The 22,950-nt window shown below is 49.2% G+C and overlaps 1 protein-coding gene across 2 annotated transcripts in view; it reads left to right on the forward strand.

Moving 5' to 3' along the window:
• The window catches only part of IGSF21 (immunoglobin superfamily member 21), a 270,820-nt gene extending 262,914 nt beyond the window's left edge, over window positions 1-7,906 (forward strand). For both annotated transcript variants that reach the window (XM_003891213.4, XM_017957665.2), the window contains exons 7-10: window positions 5,733-5,818; window positions 6,228-6,420; window positions 6,807-6,845; window positions 7,677-7,906. In XM_003891213.4, the coding sequence (XP_003891262.2) occupies window positions 5,733-5,818; window positions 6,228-6,420; window positions 6,807-6,845; window positions 7,677-7,747 (389 nt within the window). In that variant the 3' untranslated portion in view covers window positions 7,748-7,906. The remainder of the gene's footprint in view (window positions 1-5,732; window positions 5,819-6,227; window positions 6,421-6,806; window positions 6,846-7,676) is intronic.
• Window positions 7,907-22,950: the final 15,044 nt, after the last annotated feature.

A 22,950-nucleotide genomic window follows, 5' to 3' on the forward strand; every position in this document is an offset into this window, starting at 1 on the left:
AAACAAATGAATAGGCATAAGGAAAAATTGAACCTGGACCCCTACCTCGCACACACACAAAAATTAATTTGAAATGAATCATAGATTTAACCATAAAAGTCAGCATCATGAAGCCTCTAAAACAAAACATAGACTTTGTGATATTGGTGTAGCAAGGATTTCTTAAAGTGGTCACAAAAAAACTAAGTAAAAACTAAATGATAAATTGAAAATTGGTAAATTAGATTTAATCAAAAATTAAATCTTCTGCTCTTACAAAGACATCCTTGAGAAAAATGAAAGGCAAACTATAGAATAAGAGAAAATACTCTCAATACATATATCTGACAGAGATTTGTAACCAGAATATATAAAGAACTATGACAAATCAATAATGTAAGACAACCCAATTTTTTAAAAAAGAAAATATACAAATGGCTAATAAACATGTAAAAACGTACACTACATTATTAGTTACTAAAGAAATGAAGTTTCTAACCTCAATGAGATACCATTTCACATCCATTAGACTGGCTAAAATTTAAAAAACTGACAATACCAGATGTTGACAAGAATGCAGAACAATCAGAATTCTCATGCTTTGCTGGTTGGAGTATAAAATGGTACTACTACTTTGAAAACCTGGCAGTTTCTTACAAAGATAAAAATATTTCTGCTCTTATGACCCAACAATTTCACGCCTAGGTATTTACCTGAGAGAAATGAAAACATATGTCCACAGAAGCTTTATTCATGACAACAGCAACAACGACAGAACTGTAAATAATCTAAATGTCCATAATTAGAAAAATGAATACACAAACTTGTAGTATCTTCATATAACAAAATACTTTTTATAAATACAAATGAACTCATGATACCTGCATTAGCATGGATGGAGCTCAAAAACATGTTGATCAGCCTGGGCATCGTGGTTCACACCTGCAATCTCAGAACTTTGGGAGGCTGAGGCAGGTGGATCACTTCAAGCCAGGAGTTTGAGACCAGCCTGGTCAACATGGTGAAACCTTGGCTCTACTGAAAATACAAAAATTAGCTGGATATGGCAGCTCATGCCTGTAGGCCCAACTACTTGGGAGGCTAAGGCAGGAGAATGCCTTGAACCTGGGAGGCAGAGGTTGCAGTGAGCCAAGATCATGCCACTGCACTCCAGCCTAGGCAATAGAGTGAGACTCTGTCTAAAAAAAGAAAAAACAAAACTGTTGATCAAAAGAAGTCAGATGACAGAGTACTCATTGTGTGAGTCCATTTATATGAAATTCTAGAACAAAAAAATAAATCTCCATTGATAGAAACGGGAACAGTGTTGACCTATGAAGAATGGAAATTGACTGGAAGGAGGCCTCTGCTCGAGGCCTCTACTCAAAGGGTCCTTCCTTGAACACTCTATCTAAAGCAGCCTCTTCCTCCTGGTTCCTTCAACCCCGTCTCTTGCTTTGTTTTCTTACATAACTCTTTTCCACCTGCAAGTATATTCTATATTTGCTTATTGTCTGAATCGCCCACAAGCTAGGAATTGAGATTTGGTTTTAGATGTAATGGCAGTCAGGTGAACTGGCTTAAAAAATTCATTCTTCATATATGTTTTAACTGTAATAAAATTTACCTACTGGGAAATTCAGGTCCTTCAGTGCACAATTTAACAAATTTAAATAAATGTGAATGCCGGTGTAACCACCATCCCAGTCAAACTCTGGGCATTCCCGTCACCCACTAGAATTTAAATGGCACATGGGCAGAGTCTTTATCTACCTAGTTCACAGAGTACAGGGCTCAGAACAACCCCTAACATAATTCTTAATAAACAACTGTTTAACAATTAATTAATTAATTAATGCTTTTCTAGGTTGTTGAGAAGATTAAGTAAGGCAGTGCATACAAAGTGCTTATAGTGACAGGCACAGCAAATATTCAGGAAATATAAGCTACTGTTATTATTCATCATGGTGTCCCCAACAGTGACCCTGGATAGTGACCACCACAAATTAGGTGTACGGTAAAGAATTAGATGGATAGAGCAAAAGAATAAATGGATGGGTAAGCAAATTGGTAGATTTATAGGTAGGTGTGTGGATGGATTGGTGGATGTTTGAATAGATGAATGAATAAAATGAATGCCTGGATGGATGGAAGGATGGATGGATGGATGGATGGATGGATGGATGGATGGATGTTTGATGGGTGGATGGATGGATGGATGAGTGTTTAGATGGATGAATGTTTGGATGGATGGATGAATGGATGTTTGGATAGATGTTTGGAGGGATGGATGAATAGATGGATGTTTGGATGGATGGATATTTGGATGGATGGATGGATGGATGGATGGATGGATGGATGGATGGATGCATGGATGATTGGGTGAATGGGTGAGTGATTGTCTTAGAAAACACCCAGAATTCCTGGGGGAAAGCTAGAGGAGCTTTTCCTTGAGATTCCATAGTACTATCCTTGCATCAGGATGCTCAGGAGAGGTAAAGAAGGCAACTTATATGTCCAGGATCTTTTTCATTCCCTGAGCAGATAGACATCACTTTACATTTCACACTGCAGTCTTATCTCCCTCCTCCATTGTCATTTTCAGAATGTTTCCTCAAGCAGGGTGGTAGCCTATTCTCCCCATTTGCGGGTTAGAAAACTGAGGCCCAACAAGTTGAAATGACTCATCCAAGTCATGCAGCCAGAAAGTAGAGGGCTAGGCATCAATTCTGGGTCTCTGGACTCCTACTCTTTCTCTATGTCCAGGGGTTGACAGGCAGAAAAGTCCAGAGACTAAGAGCATTCCTTTCGGGCACTCTCAGCCACTGTGGTCAGAAGCAGGCAAGTGGGGCCAGATTTCGACTGTCTGGAGCTGCTAATGGGCCAGGCTCTGAGTGTCAGGAGCCTGAGGGTGGAAGGAGTGGGGAGGCTGACAGCAGCTGGCTTGGCTTCCGGAAGCAACATCTTAACGCAGCAGTGAAGGAGGGAGTCAGGGACCATCTGCTGCAAAGGCTCTTGTCTGGTGGCAGCTGCCAGGATAGAGCTTGAAAGCAACGAGGGAGGACCAGACCCCTCCTCTGCCCACCCTCTGAGCCCCTCAGGATCAGATGCACACAGGAGCCCAGGAGCCGGGGTGCCCTGGGTGGAAGAAGGCACCCATCTCTGCCTCACCTCTGCCCCTGGGCTCTGAGCCTCCCTCTGAAGCCCTATGTGCCATCACGTCTTGTAACTGATACTTCCTATAGTGTGACCTTGGATAAGTCACTGCCCCCCTGGAGGGCCGGTTCTGTGACCTGCACAATGGGTTTTGGGGTAACTTGCCTCATAAGTACCAGAATGGTGTGACCGTCCTAAAATGGAGTCTAGCGCATGCTTGACACCTGAGAAGGTTAGTTCCCTCTTCCCTTAGAACCAGCAGGCCCAGGCCCAGGCCTAAAGGAGTAAGGCAGGCCCTTTAGAAAGCAGGGCAGTGAGAAATCTAACCTAGAAAGGAAAGGTGTCTGCCGGGTCCTCCACGGCTCCAGCCTTCTCCAGGACCGGGATGCCCTTCCGCGCCCTCTCCTGGCTGCAGCCAACAATGCCACCCTAGCAGCACTTAGAGCCGCCAAGATTACCCAGGGTCAGACTGCCCTAGACCTGGTTTCCCATCTGCAAATCGACGTCTACAGCACTTGAGAGTTCATTTTAAAACCCAAAAACTTACTTGGGCTCCCTGAGCCTTCATTTCCTTATGGAGACAATCTCAAAGGCTGGAAGGCTAAATGAGATTATGCATATGGCACTTCATAGGTCCTGGCTCTTAGGACGCGCTAAACAAATGTTAGCCATCAAACCTGCCACCGCCTGATGTTCCTAATGGCCCCGCGTGTTAGGCAAGGGGTATCATTGTTCCCATGGGGCACTTGGGAAAGCGAGGGGGAGCCACTCATCCAAGGGCACACAGAACAGATGAGAACTCAGCTCGCAGGTCTCCCAGGCCAGTGGCCCTTCCACCTGACTGACTGACAGATGCAGCTGCAGAACCAGCCCTTCCCTTCCCAGCGATTCCCCCACCCCGTGGTGCAAGCCCTGCTTTTCCCATGGATGCTTCCCTAGACCCATGTGGCATTTCAGATGTCTTGCTCATGGTTTAATTAATAATCCTTTGATTTCATTCTCAGAGAATGAAGTTGGCAGTGCCTGGGAGACCACCCACATCTGCCAACTGCTCTGATTTCTGTTCTGAGAGCTTTGAGTCAGAAAGGGAGGTCTGGGGACCAGCAAGGAAAGGTGGGGGTGATCCCAGGGCAGCCCCAGGGCCTCAGGACAAACCTTTTCCACCCTTAGAAGATGTTTACACAGAGTAGCACAAAGCATAGAGTACCAAACAAAACCCTCACCCCTTCCTCCGGCCCTGGAAACTCTATGGGATCTGTCTCCCAACACCCTTCCCTCCCTGACCTGCCTCTGTCCCATGCCCTGGCTGTTCCCTGTGCCTGGAATATGCCTCACGGGGTTCACAGTTCAGCTTAAATGTCACCTCCTTGGAAGAGGCACCCTGACCACTATCTGAAGATGTTACCCACCAACTCTGAGCCCCCTCCCCTGGGTCTAGTGATCTGCATGAAGCACGGTCACTCTCATCCTGTTTTGCATATGTGCTTGTTTGCTTACGAACTCTCACCCCTACTGAAGTGGGAGCTCCGTGTCAGCAGGCACTGGGTCTTGTTCACCACCATATCCTCTGCTCTGCTCCAAATGGCTGGCTCCCTAATTATTGTTGAGTGAGTGAGTGAATGAATGAATCTGGGGAAAAGAGTGCTGGCGAGAAGGTCAGGAAACATGGGTAATTGGTTCTGTGAGTGACCTTGGATAAGCCTCTACATTATCCATTGAGCTCTGTTTCTCAGCTGAAATGAAGGGAACAGACCCAATGATTCCAAGTATCTCCTCCATCCCTGATATTCTCAGGCATTGTTCAGAGGATAGCCCTGCCCTTGGGCATCTTGGCTTTCAAGTTCAGCGATATAAAGGGACTGAATAAGAGGTGATACAAGGAAGTGAGGAAGAGAGGCAGTGAGGCTGGGCACAAGGAAGGAGGTCGTCTTCCCACACTGTGTCCATCCCTACCCAGAGGTTCTAGAAAAATCCCACTGGGAAGATTAACCTGTTAGAAACAGCACTGAATCAGGAGGAGGAGACCCGCACCTTGATCTTGGCTCTCATCAAGGTGTGACCTTTTTCAAATCACTTCATGACTCTCTGAGGTCCAGTTAACTCAACTGGACAAGATGACACCAGAAATGCACCTCCCAAGGGGGTAGCGTGGGTGGGAGTTGGGGATACCTCAAGTCTGGCTGCTGGCACAGGCTGCTCCCCATCAGCAGCCTAGTAGCACCTGCCCCAGGTAAGTTTCCCTCCCTGACCCCGCCGTCCACTGGGCCTCTCTGATCTTGTCCCTCATGGTGCTGGCTTGTACTTCTCGGTTGTTTGTCTTTCTCCCCTACTGATGTGTGAACCACCCAAGGGCAGGAATTGTGTCCTATATAGACCATTGACTCCCTAGGTCCTAGAGGGCATCTGATTCATTGCATGGGCTTAGGGAATATGTCTGAATGAATGCAGGTGTGAATGAATGAATGAATGAGCACACTGAGCTTCTAACAGAAGCAGCTGATCCCAAGGATGTTGATCGCTAGACTAGAACTTTCTCTTCCATGTACCCTGTCCCTCCTTTCCTTACTCTCTCTGACCTGGCCTTTCTCTCCCTAAAGTTGCCCCGAAAGGACCCAAAATTGTGATGACGCCCAGCAGAGCCCGGGTCGGGGACACAGTGAGGATTCTGGTCCATGGGTTTCAGGTCAGCCTCTCTCTGAGCATCTGGGAGGGTGGTGGGGGGGAGGTAGAGGCATCGATCCAGCACCAGCATTCCTGGCGGTCCTCTGTAACACCCTTCCCTCGATCCCCAGCCACATCCAGTGGGTTTCAGTTTCCCAATGTGTAATTGGGAGAATCGGTTCCCATGGGGAATGGCAAAGAGGTACATACATGTTTCACTTCTCCATCTAGAACTCAGAGTAAACCTAGCTCTTCAACGAGACATTCTCTTCAGTCTCAGACTCCCTCTCCTCCTGGAGTTCAGGGCAGCCATTCCCAACCCATCAGATGAGAATGCTGTGCCAGCCCTGGCCGGGCATGCCCATGACCCCTTGCTGCTCTGGCAGAATGGGCCCTCCTGTGACCCAACTCTCCCCTGCTCTGGCCAACAGAACGAAGTCTTCCCGGAGCCCATGTTCACCTGGACGCGGGTTGGGAGCCGCCTCCTGGATGGCAGTGCTGAGTTCGACGGGAAGGAGCTGGTGCTGGAGCGGGTTCCTGCTGAGCTCAACGGCTCTATGTATCGCTGCACTGCCCAGAACCCACTGGGCTCCACCGACACGCACACCCGGCTCATCGTGTTTGGTATGGCGCGCTCAGCTGGGGACTGGGAGAACAACCACAGGGACGAGTCCTGACTGGGAGGTATCCCCAGGAGGAGGAAGCAACAGGGGCCCAAATCCCCTAAATTTGCCCTGGGAGGGGGCCCCACTGGGAGGCAGGGTCGTTCGGTGGTTACAACTATAAATAAGCTTCGGACTCAGAAAGAACCTTAGGCAAACTGCTTAACCTCTCTCACTTCCTCCATCTGCAAAAGGGGGCTGATACTATCCAGCTCCCCTGGAGGTTGTGTGGCTGCACTGAGACACTGCATGTGATACCTCACAGCAGGTGCTGGGTAAAGGGCCACTCCTTCCCTGAGCTCTGAATGCCATCCACTCTTTGGTTCTCTTTCTGTTTCTTTCCAACAGAAAACCCAAATATCCCAAGAGGAACGGAGGACTCCAATGGTAAGTCTCCACCCTCAGGATTTTTTGCTTGAAAGAGAGTGGCTTTTGAGGCACCAGAAAGCTCTGGTTTCCCACACTTCCCATGTGCATACCCTTGCCACTCCCTGACCCCTCAGGCACATCATTGCCCTCTAGTAGGGCAGAGTCAGAGTCCAAAGTGGGCAGAGGTAGGGATTGAGGCAATAAAGGGGGACTCAGCCTGCCAAAGCAGCCAGCTGAGATTTCTGGGGCCAACTGTGCCCCATCTCACCATCCATGGCATCTCTGGCCCTCTTAGCTCAGAGCTTGGTCTCACTGTCCATGACATCTCTAGCTCTCTTAGCTCAGAGCCCGGCTGCTCTGACCTCAGAAGGGTGTGTCCAACGTCGACCGTGGGGCTGCGTTCTGAGACTCTGAACCACTCCATAGGGTGGTTGGGAGCATCAACGGATGTCTCAGTGCAGGCCCTTTATACTGTCCTCCCTGGGCTGCCCCCACCCCCCAACCTGCTCTAGCCTTAGCACCACCCCAAGGGGCCCAGACACTGCTCCCAGGCCTGCCACACCCCCTCCCTACATGGAGCCAATCTCACAGTTCACAATGGAGACTCCCACTGTTGGTCCTCACTGCACCATCTTCATGGCTTCTAGGAAGTCTGACCACAGCCCAGCAAGCCTAGGGGTAGGGGAGGGGATCATGGACAGTTAGGTAGCCAGGTGGCAGAGCTGGTCTTCAAACCCAGTTTGTCCTGATGCTGAAATCCAGCATCTTTGCTGGGGACCTGGAGGTTCTGCTGTTCTGGAACAGGGTTGGGTCTGCAGGCTCTGACCCTTTTCCTGTCTCCCGGCACAGGTTCCATTGGCCCCACTGGCGCCCGGCTCACCTTGGTGCTCGCCCTGACAGTGATTCTGGAGCTGACGTGAAGGCACCCACCCAGGCCACTCCATTGGGCACTGACATCTCCGCGACCGGTTTTCATTTCTTTTCTAAACTATTTCCAGTCTTGTTCTTAGTCTCTCTCTCCGTCTGTGTCTTGGCTTCTTCAGTCAGTTTAATTAAAACAAACAGAACAATTTTCCCCACCTCGGTTTGTGGCTCTGCATTCTTTATCTGCTCAGTAGCAGCAACCGGGCCCCTCCTCCTGGCATTCAGTATTGGGACAGGCACGGAGAGGGGGATGGCAAGGGAGATGGAAGGCATGCTCTTCCCAGATGAACAGGGGACATGGGGCTCACTATCTCACTCAAGTCCTAGCATCCAGGTGTGAAATGTGGCCAGAGACTTGAGAAATCCAAATTCCTCCGGGCTAAGTGTAATAGTCAGCTGTTGCCACAATAATGCTGCATAACAAACCAACCCAAACCTCAATGGCATGCAACAAGAAGCATTTGTAATTATGTTCATGTTCAGGTTGAAGTGGTTCAGCTGATCTAATCTGGGCTCAGCTGGGCAGTTCTGCTTCAGACAGCAGGTCAACTGGGCTGGATTCCAAGCTGTGGGTTGGGTTCAGGCCTCCTCCATGGGTTGGTTGGTGTCATGGGTGTTTGTCTGGGGCCCACACTAAAGGGGAAGTGACTACCTGACATTTGATCCTCTTATGGTACATCACCAAAGCTCAAGAAGAAACTCAAACCATTCAAGCACGTTTAAGGCCTCTGCCTGTGTCATGCCCATGAACACTCCTTTAGCCAAAGCAAGTCACATGGCCAAGGCTGACATCAGTGAAGGTCACATGTATGTCAGTGGTAGAGGTTTCTCAGAACTTTCTACTCAACCACTACAAACTCGTCAGGACATTCAGCTATTAACTCAGAGAGAAGGGCCAAGAATCTTTGGAGAGGGGTGGGGCTGGCCCCTCTGAGCCATGGTCAAGACTTGGCATTCACCAAGAAGAGCCCATGGAAGATTGTGAGCAGTCTGGATAGGATAGGCCCTGCTGCAGTAACATATTGAGCCCAGAGTCTTACTGCCTTAACACAATTGATGTGGTTTGGACCTGTGTCCCCATCAAATCTCATGGTGAAATGCAATCCCCAGTGTTGGAAGTGTGGTCTGGTGGGCAGTGTTAGGATCATGTGGGCAGATCCCTCATGAATGGCTTAGTGCCATCCCCTTGGTGATGAGTGAGTGAGTGCTCGTGAGATCCGGTTGTTTAAAAGTGTGTAGCACCTCCCCACTCCCAACTGACTGTCTCTCTTGTTCCTGCTTTTGTCATGTGACATGACTGCTCCTGTTTTCCTTCTTGCCACAAGTAAAACCTCCCTGAGGCCTCCCCAGAAGCTGAGCAGATGCTGGCACCATGCTTCCTATACAGACTGCAGAACCATGAGACAATTAAGCCTCTTTTCTTTATAAATTACCCAGTATCAGGAATTTCTTTATAGCAACGCAAGAACAGCCTAACACAATAATAAAGATTTATTTTGGGCTCATGAGAAGCCCAAGCAGGTTGAGCAGCCCTGTTGCATCTTGTAGCTACATCACCTGGAACATACAGCCTCCAAAATCCCCAGGGGAGGATAAGAGAAGGCTGGAGTGTCACTGTGGTAGGCAGAATAATGCCCTCTCACCAAAGATGTCCATATCCTAATCCCTAGAACCTGTGAATATGTTACCTTCCATGGCAAAAGGGATTTTGCCGATGTGATCAAGTTAAGCATCTTGAGATGCAAATATCAGCCTGGATTATCCAGGTGGGCTCAATGTAATCACAACGTCCTTATGAGAGAGAGGCAAGAAGGTAAAAGGCAGTAGAAGGAGATGTGATGGCAGAAGCAAGATATAGGAGTCACGCAAGGAAGAGGCCACAAGCCAAGGAATTCAGGCAGGCTCTAGAAGCCAAACAGGGCAAGCAAACAGATTCTACCCTTTGAGTTTCCAGAAGGAACTGGCCCTGCCAACACATTTAGCCCCATGAGACTCATTTCAGACTTCTGACTCCAAAACTGTAAGATAATAAATTTGCCATATTCTTTTAAACTTAGGTTTGTGGCAATTTGTTACAGCAGGAGTTGGGCAACTAGTATGATCACACAGGATGTGATAAGGCCCAGGCCTAATAGAACATAAATCACCCCTGTCCATACTCCATTGGCCAGGAGTAGTCACATGGCCCAATCTGATTGCAAAGGAAGCTGGGAAATGCAGTTTTCCTATGTACCCTGGAGAAGGAAATAGAATGGTGATCCCAGAGCATTGCATCTGCCACAGAGAAGCTGGGACCCATTTAATGATTCATTTCCATGAAATGAAATGAATGGAAATTATTCATCATTTATTTCATCCCATGGAAATGAATGAATTCTGCCTAGGGCAGAGTGGCCAGAGGAGGGAGGACTGGGAGGAGGCTCCATCACCAGGAATAGCTCTCATCACTTCTGCCACATGAAGCACAGGAGAAGCCCTGTGCTTCTCCTCCCTTTCCAACCAGCAGAGACATCACTGAGTCATCTGTGCCTCTCTCAGACAGTGCAGATGTCATAAGGAATCAGGGCCATCCTTACAAAAACTCCAGGTGCCAGACACACCAAGCTGAGAACTAAGCATTGGCTCTATCTCCCTGTGGTCTTCACAGCCCATCTGGCCCTGGTCAAGTCAGGTCCTGGATGACCATTTCAATCAATTTCCACATTGACTTTCAAATTTCTGACTCCCTAACTTTTCCTAGGAATTCCAGACTCAGATGTCCAACTTCATAATGTGGTTCCCCTACCTCATTGGACATTAAATATGCATTTCCAACTTCATGTGGCCAAAATCCAATTTTTGCTTTTCCCTACCAAAACATGCTCCTTCCCTAGCATTCCTCTTCTCTAGAAATAGTACCATCAACCCGGTTGCTTGGGTCAAACATTTTACTGTTATCTTTCATTCATCTCTTTCTCTCATTCTTCCACATCCAACCCAATAGATCGTTGGCTTTCCTCTCAAAACTCATCCGGAATTTACCCCCTTTTCTCTTTCCCCACTGCCTACCTAGACAAAGCTTCCTTTTGTCTGGAAAACTGCATCAGCCTCCAATCTGAAGAAATCCATCTTCAGATTTCCTCCCCCACCTCCAGTCCAGTCCCCCCCATAGCAGCCAGCGGAATCCTTTTAAATCTGTCATGCCACAGCGCCCTCCTTCTCAGAACCCTGGCTTCCCATTGCACAGAAAACAAATCTGAGCCCTTTACAGGTTGACCAGGATGTGCCCTGCTCTGCCTGACCCTCTAACATGTCTCATCCCCACTCCCTTTCTCCTGTTGCTTCATTCACACTCATCTTTTCATTCATTGAATTCTTCAAGTCCACTCCTGCTTGAGAACCTTTCCTCTACTTGTTCCTTCCACCTGGAATTATCTTCTCCTTTGTAGGGCTAGCTTCTCCATGCCATTTGGATGGCAGCTTGACTCCCACTGCCTCAGAGAGACCTACCTGATCACCACACCCCTCTCCATGGTGCCACCCTCGATTTAATTCTCTGCAAGACATGCATTATTACTCTATGCTTTTTCTACTTACTTGTTTATTTATTGGCGTCTTCCCCTACCTTGAGCCAGAACGTCAGTCCCATGAGCACAGGGATCATGTCTATATTGTGCACTGCTGTATCCTCACACTTAGACCAGAACCTGGCACGTGGCTCAATAACTAATTATTGAGTGAGTGAATGAATGATGAATGAATGAATCAGTACCTCCCAAGGACCTACTATGAGCCAAGCACTGTGCTAGACGCAAGGAAGGAGCTCACAGTCCCGGGATGGGAAAGCATTTACCCAGCTAAACAATGGAAGTCAAACTGTGATGTACGCTTGGCACCAGGACCTGCCCAGGATGCTGAAGCATCAGTGTGAGATGGATGAGTCAGAGGAGGCCAGAGAGAACAGAACTTTGAAGGAAACATAGAAATTCACCAGGCAGAAAACAGAGGAGAATATTCTAGACAGGAGAACAGCATGAGCAAAGGCTTGGCATTAGGACGATTTAGTGTACATGTTGGGAAAAGATAAGTAGTTAGGTCAGTGATTCCGAAAGCACATTCATTCACTCAACATATATTTACTCATCACTGGGAGTCAAGTAATGTGATGAAAGCTGCAGATGAAATAGGAACACTGTCTTATGACTCTTGGGTCAGTTATCTATTACCACAATAATGCTGTGTAACAAACATCCCCAACATGTAGTGGCTTAAAATAACAGCTGTTTATTATGTCTCTTTAGGTGATGGCTGCTGATGTGGGCCAGGTTTGGCTGATCCAGCTAGGCTCATTCTTGCATCCTCAGTCAACTAGAGGTCAGCTGGTGGCCAGCCGGCCTAGAGTGGCCTTGGCTGGGACAACTCAGTTTTGCTCCATGGAGTCTCTCATCCCCCAGCAAGATAACCCAGTGAAGCAGAAGAGCGAGAGAGAGAGAGAGCCAAAGCACACAGGCCTCTGGTGGTCTAAGGGAACCTGCACACTGGCACTTCTGCTACATTTTTGTTGGCTTATGCAATCATAAAGCAGGCTCAGATTCCACGGGTAGAGAAATAGATTTCACATTTTAATGGGAGGAGCTGAAAAGTTCATACATTCGTAGTGTGCAAATACAAGGAAGGAGGCAGAATTAGAGCCATTTTTTGCAATCTGCAATGACCCTATATTCTAAAATAGATGTTCAGGAATCTTGGTTCCCCATGCACCATATTGTGTACTCTTATTTAAGCTAGGAAGCCCAAGTGCCTCCTAGCAGCAATTTCTCTTTTAAAAATAACATGACAGGGCACGGTGGGTCATGCTTGTAATCCTAGCACTTTGGGAGGCCAAGGCAGGCAGATTGCTTGAGCTCAGGAATTCAAGACCAGCCTGGGCAACATGGTGGGACCCTGTTTCTACAAAAAGAATACAAAAATTAGCCAGGCATGGCGGCATGCGCTTGTAGTCCCACCTACTTGGGAGACTGAGGTAGGAGGATTCCTTGAGCCCAGAAAGTTGAGGCTACAGTGAATCATGACCACACTACTGCACTCCAGCCTGGGTAACAGAGTGAGACCCTGCCTCAAAAAAAAAAAAAGAAAAAAAGAAAAAAAATACACATACACACACATATACCCACACATATATAAACACATTATAACAAAAATATAACAAATGATTTTATTCAATAAATATTTGTATGCCTACATTTTGCAAGCTGATAGCAAGACAGAAGTAGATGATTTCAGTTGCTGAAAGCTCTCAGCTCTCATCAGTGTATAAACACCCAGGCCTGATCAGCAGGCAACAACCACAGAGTAGCCCCTGCCTCCTCCTTCTACTTCCTTCTTCCCCAAAGCCCTGCTTTGTCTCATGGGAACCACCTTCCCCCTCACTGACTGCTAGCAATTCTACATAAGCCTCTGCTGCACAATACCTTTGCCTGTTTTCTGGAGGAAATTTTTAAAAAAAGAAAGATGTGTTCCTGCTCTTTGTCTTAACAGAGGGAAGCCCATGTAGGCATGAAATTGGAATTGCCTTGCTCCATTCACAGCATGGGCGTTGGGCTCCACTGACCCCTGAGGTGCATTAATATCTCAGCAGCAAGTGGATGAACCTCGCAAAGTGGCAGGGGACACGCCCGAAGAGAGCCAGCTGGGAGGCTTAGGGCTACAGGGGTGGGGCGGCTGCCTGCTTTGGGCTTTGAATTTGAGGACTTTGAGCCCTGAGCAGGCTGAGATGGTGGCTTATTCAACCTGAAATTGAGAATTAGGGGGAGGGCGATGGGCAAAACAGAGCCCAGCCCGAAAGGGGAGATGGATGCTCATTTATTCATCTACATGCTCATTCAGTCATTGGACAAACCCTTAGCATCACCCGAGTTAGGCTCTATGCCAGGCAGGAGAAGCACAAAGACAAGCAGGCCAGGCCTTGCCCTTAAAGAGCTCCCATCCACCAGGAATGGGGGAGAAAGCACTGCAATTCCATGTGAGAAATATCAGAATAAAAGTATGAAGAGGATGCAATATGGGCACAGAAAGGGTGAAAGACTGTTCTGCCCGAGGACATCAAGGGAGGCTTCCAGGAAGTGCTGACATTGCAGCTAGGCCTTGAAGGACAAGAAGGAGCATCAAAGTCAACTCTGCCACCAACAGAGTAGGGCCCCAAGTTCTGGTTAGGTTTGCATTGTCACCTGAGCAGACCTCATCTTTAAAAAGGTAGACTGGCCAAACACATGGTTGCTGGGCCTGGCCAGAGCACCAAGTTCCCGATCCCTTGGAAACTCCACCTCAGCTCATGGCTCTTCCCAATCATGAGTCCTGGTCACCACCCATCATCTGCAGATTCCCCCAGGGATACTCTGACTGTGCAGAGGCCCCCTGGGCTGGTCACCCTTGGGATGGCCCAAGGTGCCCACTGATCCCTGCTGGCTGCAGGTGTGCCTAGCTGGCCAGGTAGATGCAGAGACACCTGCTGGGTCTCAAGGGGGCCACTGTCACCAACACCTACTACATTATCCCAGGAATCAGCCCCCACCTCCTGGGCAATCAGCTCTCAGAGTTGGGCTCATCAGCAAGAAGTGCCCACAGCTGCTACTTAGCATTCTTGTGTGTGGTGGTTCTAAGACAGGCCCATCCTTTCTCTGGCCTGGGCTCTTCAAATGTGAACATCTGGGGTCCTCCCCATCACTCTGGACACAGGAAGGTGGGGAAGCCATGCCCCTCAGCCTATTGCTGCCCCTTCCAGGAGGAAGGCTGCCACTTTCAGGGAGGAGGGCTGGCGCTGACTCTATGGTGGTCCGTTTGGCCAGGAGCCTGTGAGAAAACCAGAGTCTGAGGTGGCCGTCTTCTCCATAGCACTGGGGAACTGTGCCTCTGGGGCCCAACAGAAGGGAACCCAAGGGAAGTCACATGCTCCACTGGCCTTGTCACCTCTGCAGACTGGAGACCTTTATCCCTCTTGCTTATACCCTGCCAGGGCTCTTGGCCAAGCAGGAGAGGATCTGGAGGCCCCATCCCTGACAGGTGACCCAGCAGCCAGCTTCATCTTGGGCCATGGTTACCTTGTCTGCAGGGAGACGCAGGGCAGTGAACTGTGGCTCCCATCCAAGAGGCACTGGCTGCCCTCACAAGACAGTGACGCAGGGTTTTTAGATGTACTGTCCTGACCTCAGAAAAGCTGTAGGTTTTATTAAATGCACAAGTGTACACAGAGCTGAGAAAACAAAAACAAGGTCCCCTGGGCTCTACTCCTGCTGACGGGAGCCAGTAGCCCCAGAAAGACCCCTAAACGTGGACTTGCACATTTCTGGGGCAGAGGCAGGGATCAGGGTGGGCCAGGGTCAGGGGCTGACTCCCCTTGGAAGCACTGCAGTGCCTGTGAAAATGAAAGCAAGAGGCAGGGAGAAGGAAAATCAGAGGGAGAGGAGGGGAAGGAGGAGCCTGGAAAGACAGGGAAAGGGAGTGGGAGGGGAGCTGAGAAAGGGGAGGTGGGGAGAGGCCAGGGAGCAGAGGGAGAGAGGAGAAGAGTGGGCAGCCAGCTGCGGGAGGCTCAGAGATCCACGGAGATGGGAGGCTCCTCCAAGTATGTGGAGACGGGATGGAAGGGGCAGAGAAAGGGAGTCACTTGGGGGAGGGGTGCTGAAAGAGAGCAGAAAGAGGCAAAGATCAGCAATGAATGAGGCAAAGAGAGAATTGGAGAAGTAGGAAGTGAACAGAAATGAGGCAGAGATAGACAGAGACAGAGGGGGACAGAGGACGTAAAGAGAGAGGGACAGAGACAGAGACACACACACACACAGAGAGACACACAGAGACAAACAGGGACACACAGAGACACAGAGACAGAGGCACAAAGAGACAGAGGGGGACAGAGTACAGAGGACATAAAGAGATAGGCACAGAGACAGAGACACACACAGAGAGGCACACAGAGACAGGTACCTAGAGACAGAGTGACAGAGAGAGACAGAGGACATACAAAGACAGAGAGAGACAGAGTACAGAGACACAGAGACAGAGGGGGACAGCGTACAGAGGACATGCAGGGAGAGAGGGACAGAGAAAGAGAAACACACAGAGAGAGACATACAGAGACAGAGGCAGAGAAAGACAGAGTGCAGAGAGAAACAGAGAGAAGAGGAGAGGAAAAGACAGAGAGAGAGAGGACTGGCAGAGCAAGCCTGGAAGCTGAGACACAGAGACGGTAAAGAAAAAGAGACTGGCCCTGGAGCCCAGCCGGGGAGGTGGAGCTGCAGACCAGGCCAGAGCAGGGAAGTTTTCCAAAAAGCATTTAAGCTGTTGCGTCAGTGATTACGCCCTTGGCCTCCTCCAGGGAATGACAGTCCTGAGTGATGGGTGGAAGGAAATAGATGTGCAAAATGCATGCATTTTTTCAAATGGGGCGGCAGGCCTAAATGTCAGCAGGCACAGTAGAACCCTGGCCGCCAGCTGCACCTGACCTTGGGGGCGAGCTTCCACAGCCGCTTCCTCTGCGTCGTCCCTGCTCTTCCCCCTCTTTCCTCCCATCCTATCCCAGCAGCTGCCAGCTCATGAGGGGCCCTTGTAGTCCCTAACCCAGGCCCCCATACCTTCCTGCCTCTTACTCCATTGGGCCTGGAGTTCCCAGAGCTACAGACAAAAGGTCCTCGGAGGAATCTTTCTCTAAACTGCTTCTCCCCTCCAACTCCCCAAATCTGACCTCCTCCAGGGACCATCCTTTCCTAACCACAGGAAAAGCCCTTCCTTAAATCCTTTAAAGCCTAGGCTTAGGGGATTGGGCTTCTGCTTTAAGAAGTGCATGGCAGAGCCATCAAGCATGGGGACCCAGCCTGTGTCTGAAATCACTGTCAGCTCTGTCATTCACTATTTCCATGGCTTCGGCACTTTACTAACTTCTCCATGCCTCTACTTCCTCTTCTGTAAAATGGAGATGACGAGGTCCATGGCATTCACTTCGGAGAATTAAATACATGAAGATGTGGAACATCCTTAGAACAGTGCCTGGCACATGGTAAGTGTTCAGTAGGTGTCAGCTATTGTCATCGATATCATGCAATAGGGAGCAGCGGGTGAAAGCCTCAGAGTCACAGAAGATGCTTGGAAGCAAAGTGGAACAAGAGAGTTCCAGATCCTCCCTACTCCGTGCACAGTCCCAGGACCAGCAGCGGCCGCATCCCCTGGGAGCTTGATAGAAATGCAGGATCTTAGGCCCCACCCTGGACCTGCTGAAACATAATCTGCTTTTTCAAAAGGGCCCAGGCCATCTGTGTGCCCAGTCAAGTTGGAGAAGTCTGCTCCTGGCCCAGGGAGCCCAGTTAGAAGCTTACTTAGGTAGTTAGGGTGAGAGACGCTATCAAGGTCAGTCATGGCCGGACAGGGAGGGCCCTAGGGTGCACCTGCCCTGACCTGTCTGCCACACGCTGTGCTGGGTGCTTTATCCTGCAGGACGACCCTGCTCCCCACTCTTCAAACGAGGGGGTAAAGCTCAGAGAGGCTAAGTGACTCTCCCAGGCACAGATGGCCCATATGTGTCAGGATGGATTCCAGAGAGCAGGGCTGCCAGATAATGGGGCTGGAGGAAGGCAGCTTCAGAGGCAAGCTCCCAGCCCTCTGCGAATGGAAGTTGTGTGGTAGTGGGGGTGACAAGAAGCCCGAGGCCCTGGGCCTGCATAGTCGGAGTGATGGGATAAAGAACCAGGAACAGAACCAGGCCAGTGGCCCACGCCTGTAATCCCAACACTTTGGGAGGCCGAGGTGGGTGGATCACTTGAGGTCAGGATTTCAAGACCAGCCTGGCCAACATGGTAAAACCCTGTCTCTACTAAAAATATAAAAATTAGCAGGCATGCAGGCATGGTGGTGGGCTCCTGTAGTCCCATCTACTCAGGAGGCTGAGACAGGAGAATCGCTTGAACCAGAGAGGTGGAGGTTGCAGTGAGCCAAGATCGTGCCACTGCACTCCAGCCTGGGTGACAGAGCCAGACTCTGTCTCAAAAAAAAAAAAAAAAAGAACCAGGAACGAGAACACAGGGGATGGTGGTGATTAGTTGGATTATGGACAAACTAAGCTCGAGGGGAAGAAGGTACATTCTATGTCACTGTCCAGCAGGCCAGGAGCTCAAGAGGTATGACAATTTAGGATCATCTGCCTTGAGAACAAGAATTCATATTCATTAAGGACCAACCATTGGCCAGGCACTTCGCCTAACTGCCTATAAGAACAGATGCTCCCCACCCTATAGGTGAGCAAGTGAGGGCTCCCAAAGGGGAGTCATTTGCTTAAGACCACACAGCTTACAGGCACAGTGCTATGATCAGAGCCTCCCATCTGCCTGGACAAAGAACTCACACTCTTTTCCGCCACACCACCACATGACCTGGTGCTCGAAGTGGCTGAGGGTCTTAATTAGGGTTCCTCCTAAGGTAGACCCTGAGATAGGGACTTGAATGCAAATGGTTCATTTGGGAGGGGATCCAGGAAGCACAGTGACACAGGCAAATGGGGTAAGGAAAGGAAGAAAGCTCATACAGGGTGTGCCTGACCTGGGCAACTGGGGCTTTATCCCAAGGGACCCTGAGATTCTGCATTTGCATGCATCTCAGATTGGCCCCACTAAGGAGCAAAGAAGCTGGAATCACTGTCGCCAATTGCTGGAGCATTAAATCCACTACCTGCAACCAAACAACCAGAGAAAGTCCCTAGTAGAAAGCCATGGCATGGTAAATTGCAGGAGACCCTTGGTGGGCTTTGAGGATGGAGGTGGGGCAGGGATAGAATCTGCTAGACTGAGCCTTTTAGTCTTCCAGGGCACCCATTGCCCCCTTTGAAATCCCAAGGTAAGACAGAGAAAGATCTGGGGGTAGAGGGATGCGGCTGGCACTGCCCAAAGACTGGCACCATGGTCTGAAATTCTTGTTGAAATTCTAATCCTTGAGGTGATGGGATTAGGAGGCGGGACCCTTGGGAGATGGTTAGATCATGGAGGCAGAGCTTTCACGAATGGGATTAGTGCTCTTATGAAAGACGTCCCAGAGAGGTTCTTTGCCACTTCTACCATGTGAGGTTACATTGAAAAGACCTCTAGGAAGTGGACCCTCACCAGACACTCAATCTGCCATTGCCTTGACTTTGGACTTTCCAGCCACCAAAACCGTGAGAAATAGATTTCTGCTGTCACTCAATGTATGGTATTTTGTTACAGCAGCCTGAACAGAACTGCTGTGCAGGAAGAGAAATGAAGACAGAGACCATCCAGCGAGCCCAGTGCTCAAAGCCCCAACGGATCCACTCCTGACCCTGGAGGTGACCCCAAGCCAAGCCCTGGGGATGCTCTTAGAGCTTCCTCTCCCAGTGCAGGCAGCTGACTTCACTCATCCGGGAATGGTCTTCATTTAATGAAGAGGCAGTCAGGGCTGAAAGGTGGTGGGCGGGCAGGAGGCGTCTGCTGGAGCTCCGTGGCAGTGCAGCTGCAGAGCCACAGAGGACAGCTCTCAAATCTACCCAGAAACAGTGAGACCCAGGACTTTGAAAGACTTTGGGGGTCAAACTGCAACTTTGCCACATTCCCATTGTGGGATCTTGGGCAAGTTGCTTAACCTTTTGGAACTCAGTTTTCCCACTACGAAATGGGGATATTTACACACATGTAAGAATTTACATAAGTAACAATGTTTATAAATTTAGGAATTCATCATTTACCAGATATTCTTTATGTGTCAGGCACTGTGCTAAGCACTTTGCATGAATCATCTTGTTTGATGTTTATAATAACCTTTCAATAGAGGAAGCATTATCTCTATTTTACAAATAAAGAAACAGAGGCTCAGAAAGGTTTTGTAACTTGCCCCTGATCACACAGCAAGTAAGTCTTGGAGCTGGGATCTGCACCTAGGCTTAATGCACCAGGTAATTTTGCCTCCAGAGGTGAGAAGCCCAGCACAGGGTCAGGTGTAGGCCAGGGACTCAGTAAATGTTGGTTCCCTTTCCTCCTTTCTCCCTGGAAACTCCCTGAAGGCAGATGGTTCTTCTAAATATTCTAATGATCTTTAGCTGGTCAGTTCAAGAGGCAGCACCATGCAGTGTTTAAAGAGCTGAACTATAGAGCCAAATCCCCCTGGGTTCAAATCCTTGGTTAGCAGTCGACTGGCTTTGTGACTTCAGGCCACTTACATAACCTCTCTGTGCTCACATGACCCATCTATGTAAATAATGAGGCTCACAATCATGCCCACCATGCCCATTAAGGCTGTTATGAGAGCTGATGGGAGAGTGCATATAAAATACTTAGAAACGTGTCTGCATATACTATGTGCTCAACAATTGTTCCCCGTCATTATTACGCACTTGGCACCAGGTGTTAACAGTAATCTCCATCTTTAATACTAGACAAAAAGGACCTCGTGGGGCTGGCTGCTCTTCCCCCAAAGTCATTCTGTGCCCTCAGATCATCCCACTATAAAGGGAAGGGAATGGAGGAAAAGGAAAAGAACAAAGGAGAGAGAAACTCACATGTACTAACTCAGATTCTTCGCAAGGTTGTTTCCCTGGGTCCACCCAACAACCATGTAAGAAGCTATTACTGTACGCAATAAATGAAACAAGAAGTGACCCCAAGGGGAATAAAGGACATGCCTAGAATTACACAACTGGTAAGTGGGGAGCACAGGTGAGAATCCCATCCTTTTTAAGCACATCTCCCACTTTCCTGCCTTCAACTAATAATGCTGTCTGCACACAGCCACCTCACCACCGACCCTCTGGGGAGTCAAGCCTTAAGCTCCTGCCAGCAAGGAAGGAGGGCAGGCAGAGAGCCATACTCTCCTATGGCCAATGGCAGCTTTAGGAGGACAGAGAGCCACTCGACAGAAAAAGGAGAGAACCTTCTCCGTGGATGCCCAGGGCAGGCCCGCTTGTATATTCCCCGACCATCTGTCTACTATGTAGGGTCCACACCTTCACCCCAATACCAGAGAGGAGGCCTCTTCTTTCCACCTAAAGCAGAAAGGCCTGGTGAGTCTCAACCCACATTACAGCTGGGAAAACAGAGGCCCTGAGAATCTTGCCTGGGATTGTACCTGGGTTATACCCAGGGTTGCCCAGACTTAGTGGCAAAACAAGGGCAGGATGCCAGGCTGGCTGACCCCCACCCCTTTTTCTGGAATTACACTCTGCTGTCTGCCCAGTAAAGAAAATAGTAATGTAGCCAGTGGGTCCCTCTTTGTGTCTTTTGGAGTGTGGAACTTATGAAAGGGAAGAATTCCAGGGCAACCCAGACAGGGAGGGAGAGGCTACAGTAACCACAGCAGGCCTCCCCCAGGGAGAGGGACCGTGTCCCAAGTAGGGGTTGAGTTCCGAGCCTGGTGGCCCCTCCTGCTGCCACCTCCTGGAGAGGGGAACCTTCTACCAGAGAAGGCAGCCCACCCTCCAAGACACAGCCCTGACCGTGCCACACGCACGGCCATGACCAGGCTCCAGCGTTCTGCACCCTGCTCTGGGTTCTAACAGCTTTAAGGGCTTTAGTCTGGGGCTCTGGTTTAGTTTCCGAAGTGCCCAGGTTTTAAATAATAACTTCGCCTTGCTATGAACCTACTTCCACCTTGTTCTTTTCCCCTAAAATATATATGTGTGTGATTTTGTGTGTGTGTGTGTGTGTGTGTGTATGCGTGTGGGCGCCCGCGTGTTGAGGTTGTTCCTGGGGGACTATTAACTAAGAATAATTTATCCAAGAAATTTGTTATGTTAGAATTACCAATTAGATATGATTATAACTTACCCTGGCTAACACTGCACTACTGTTGGAAATCTGAATCCATTAAAATCTAATTAGCATATATTAAGTCAAAGGCGGTTTTACTGCAGTGCGCCAGCAGGTTTGAGCTGCGACGGGCCGGGCATGTGGACTCGCTGCCCACTTCAGCATGCCGGCCATGTTGCCCACAGTGCCCAGGTGGGTGCCAGGCAACCTATGGGCAGCTTTTCTCCTCCTAAGCTGAGACCAGATGGCCCATGCTCACAGAAAGGGGCAGCTCCAGGCGTGGACATGACGTTCGAGGTTCTGTCTTCGGATGAGTGGCCATCATCTATGGAAAGGTTTCTTTGACACGTGGCTAAGCCAGCCAAGGTGCTCTGGGGTCAGTGCTCTGGCCTAAGAGGATGAGGGTGGTTTTGGCAGCCCCTGGGAGCCAGTCAGCTTGGTGGTTGAATGCTAGCATCACAGAATATATCCTTCCCTGGGCTTACGGGTATGGGGGTGCTTCTGCAAGCGTATAACTGCTATATCCTCATCTCTGGAAAAGCGCCTGGCATAATAACAGCAAACAGTTACTTAGCTCTTACAATGGGCTAAGGGTTTTATTTTCATATTCTCAACCTCACAAAAATTCCAAGGAAAAAGTACTAGGATTAGGCCCATTTTATGCGCATTGAACCTGAGGCTTAAAGAGGTTAAGGAACTTGCTCCCGGTCATGAAGTGGCAGAATCAGCATTGGAACTTAGGTGACTTTTTCCTTTTTTTTAAGCTCTGTCTTGTGATAATTTGCCGGTGTGGACGAGGTCTGTGGTCCAGGTCCAGAGACCAGGTCTTGCCAATGTTCTCTGCCAGCAGGGGGCGCAGTGAGAGAGTTAGGGAGACCATGGCGAGGCTGCTGGTGGATGGCAGCTACAGGGTCATTAGCGGACATTCAAGGTATAGGCTGGAGTCCTGAGGTGATGCTCCAAGGAGACTGTGGAATGCAATCATGCCAACCGGTGATTTTTGTTTTTTCAGGGAAAATAAATCCTTTTGTGAAAAAGCTCACTGGGTGAATAGATGAGTTTACCGGCCAGGAAACATTCACTTTCTCCCCGCCATCCTGTAAGCCAAGCGTAATTATCTCCACCATTGTGTGTACCTCCTTTCCTCACTCCAGTGATGCCGGACATGGACATGTGATTTGCTGTAGCCAATGCAATGTGCGTGGGCCCAGTGGGAGCCTGGGCTTCCTCACCTGTGTATCTGCTGTCAATGGGAACATGCCTTCAGGAGCCAAGCCCAAAGAGGAAGAGGGACACTGGCAGCAGTCCAGGGCCCAACCTTCAGCATGGAGCCAAGCCCAACCAGGGTCAGCTGAAGCCGAGGGGACCATGCATGAGATATAAGCGCTTGTTGTTGAATGACACTGAGTTTTCAGATGATTTGTTACACA

This window comes from Papio anubis, chromosome 1, assembly GCF_008728515.1.
Source record: "Papio anubis isolate 15944 chromosome 1, Panubis1.0, whole genome shotgun sequence".
NCBI classification, from domain to species: domain Eukaryota; kingdom Metazoa; phylum Chordata; class Mammalia; order Primates; family Cercopithecidae; genus Papio; species Papio anubis.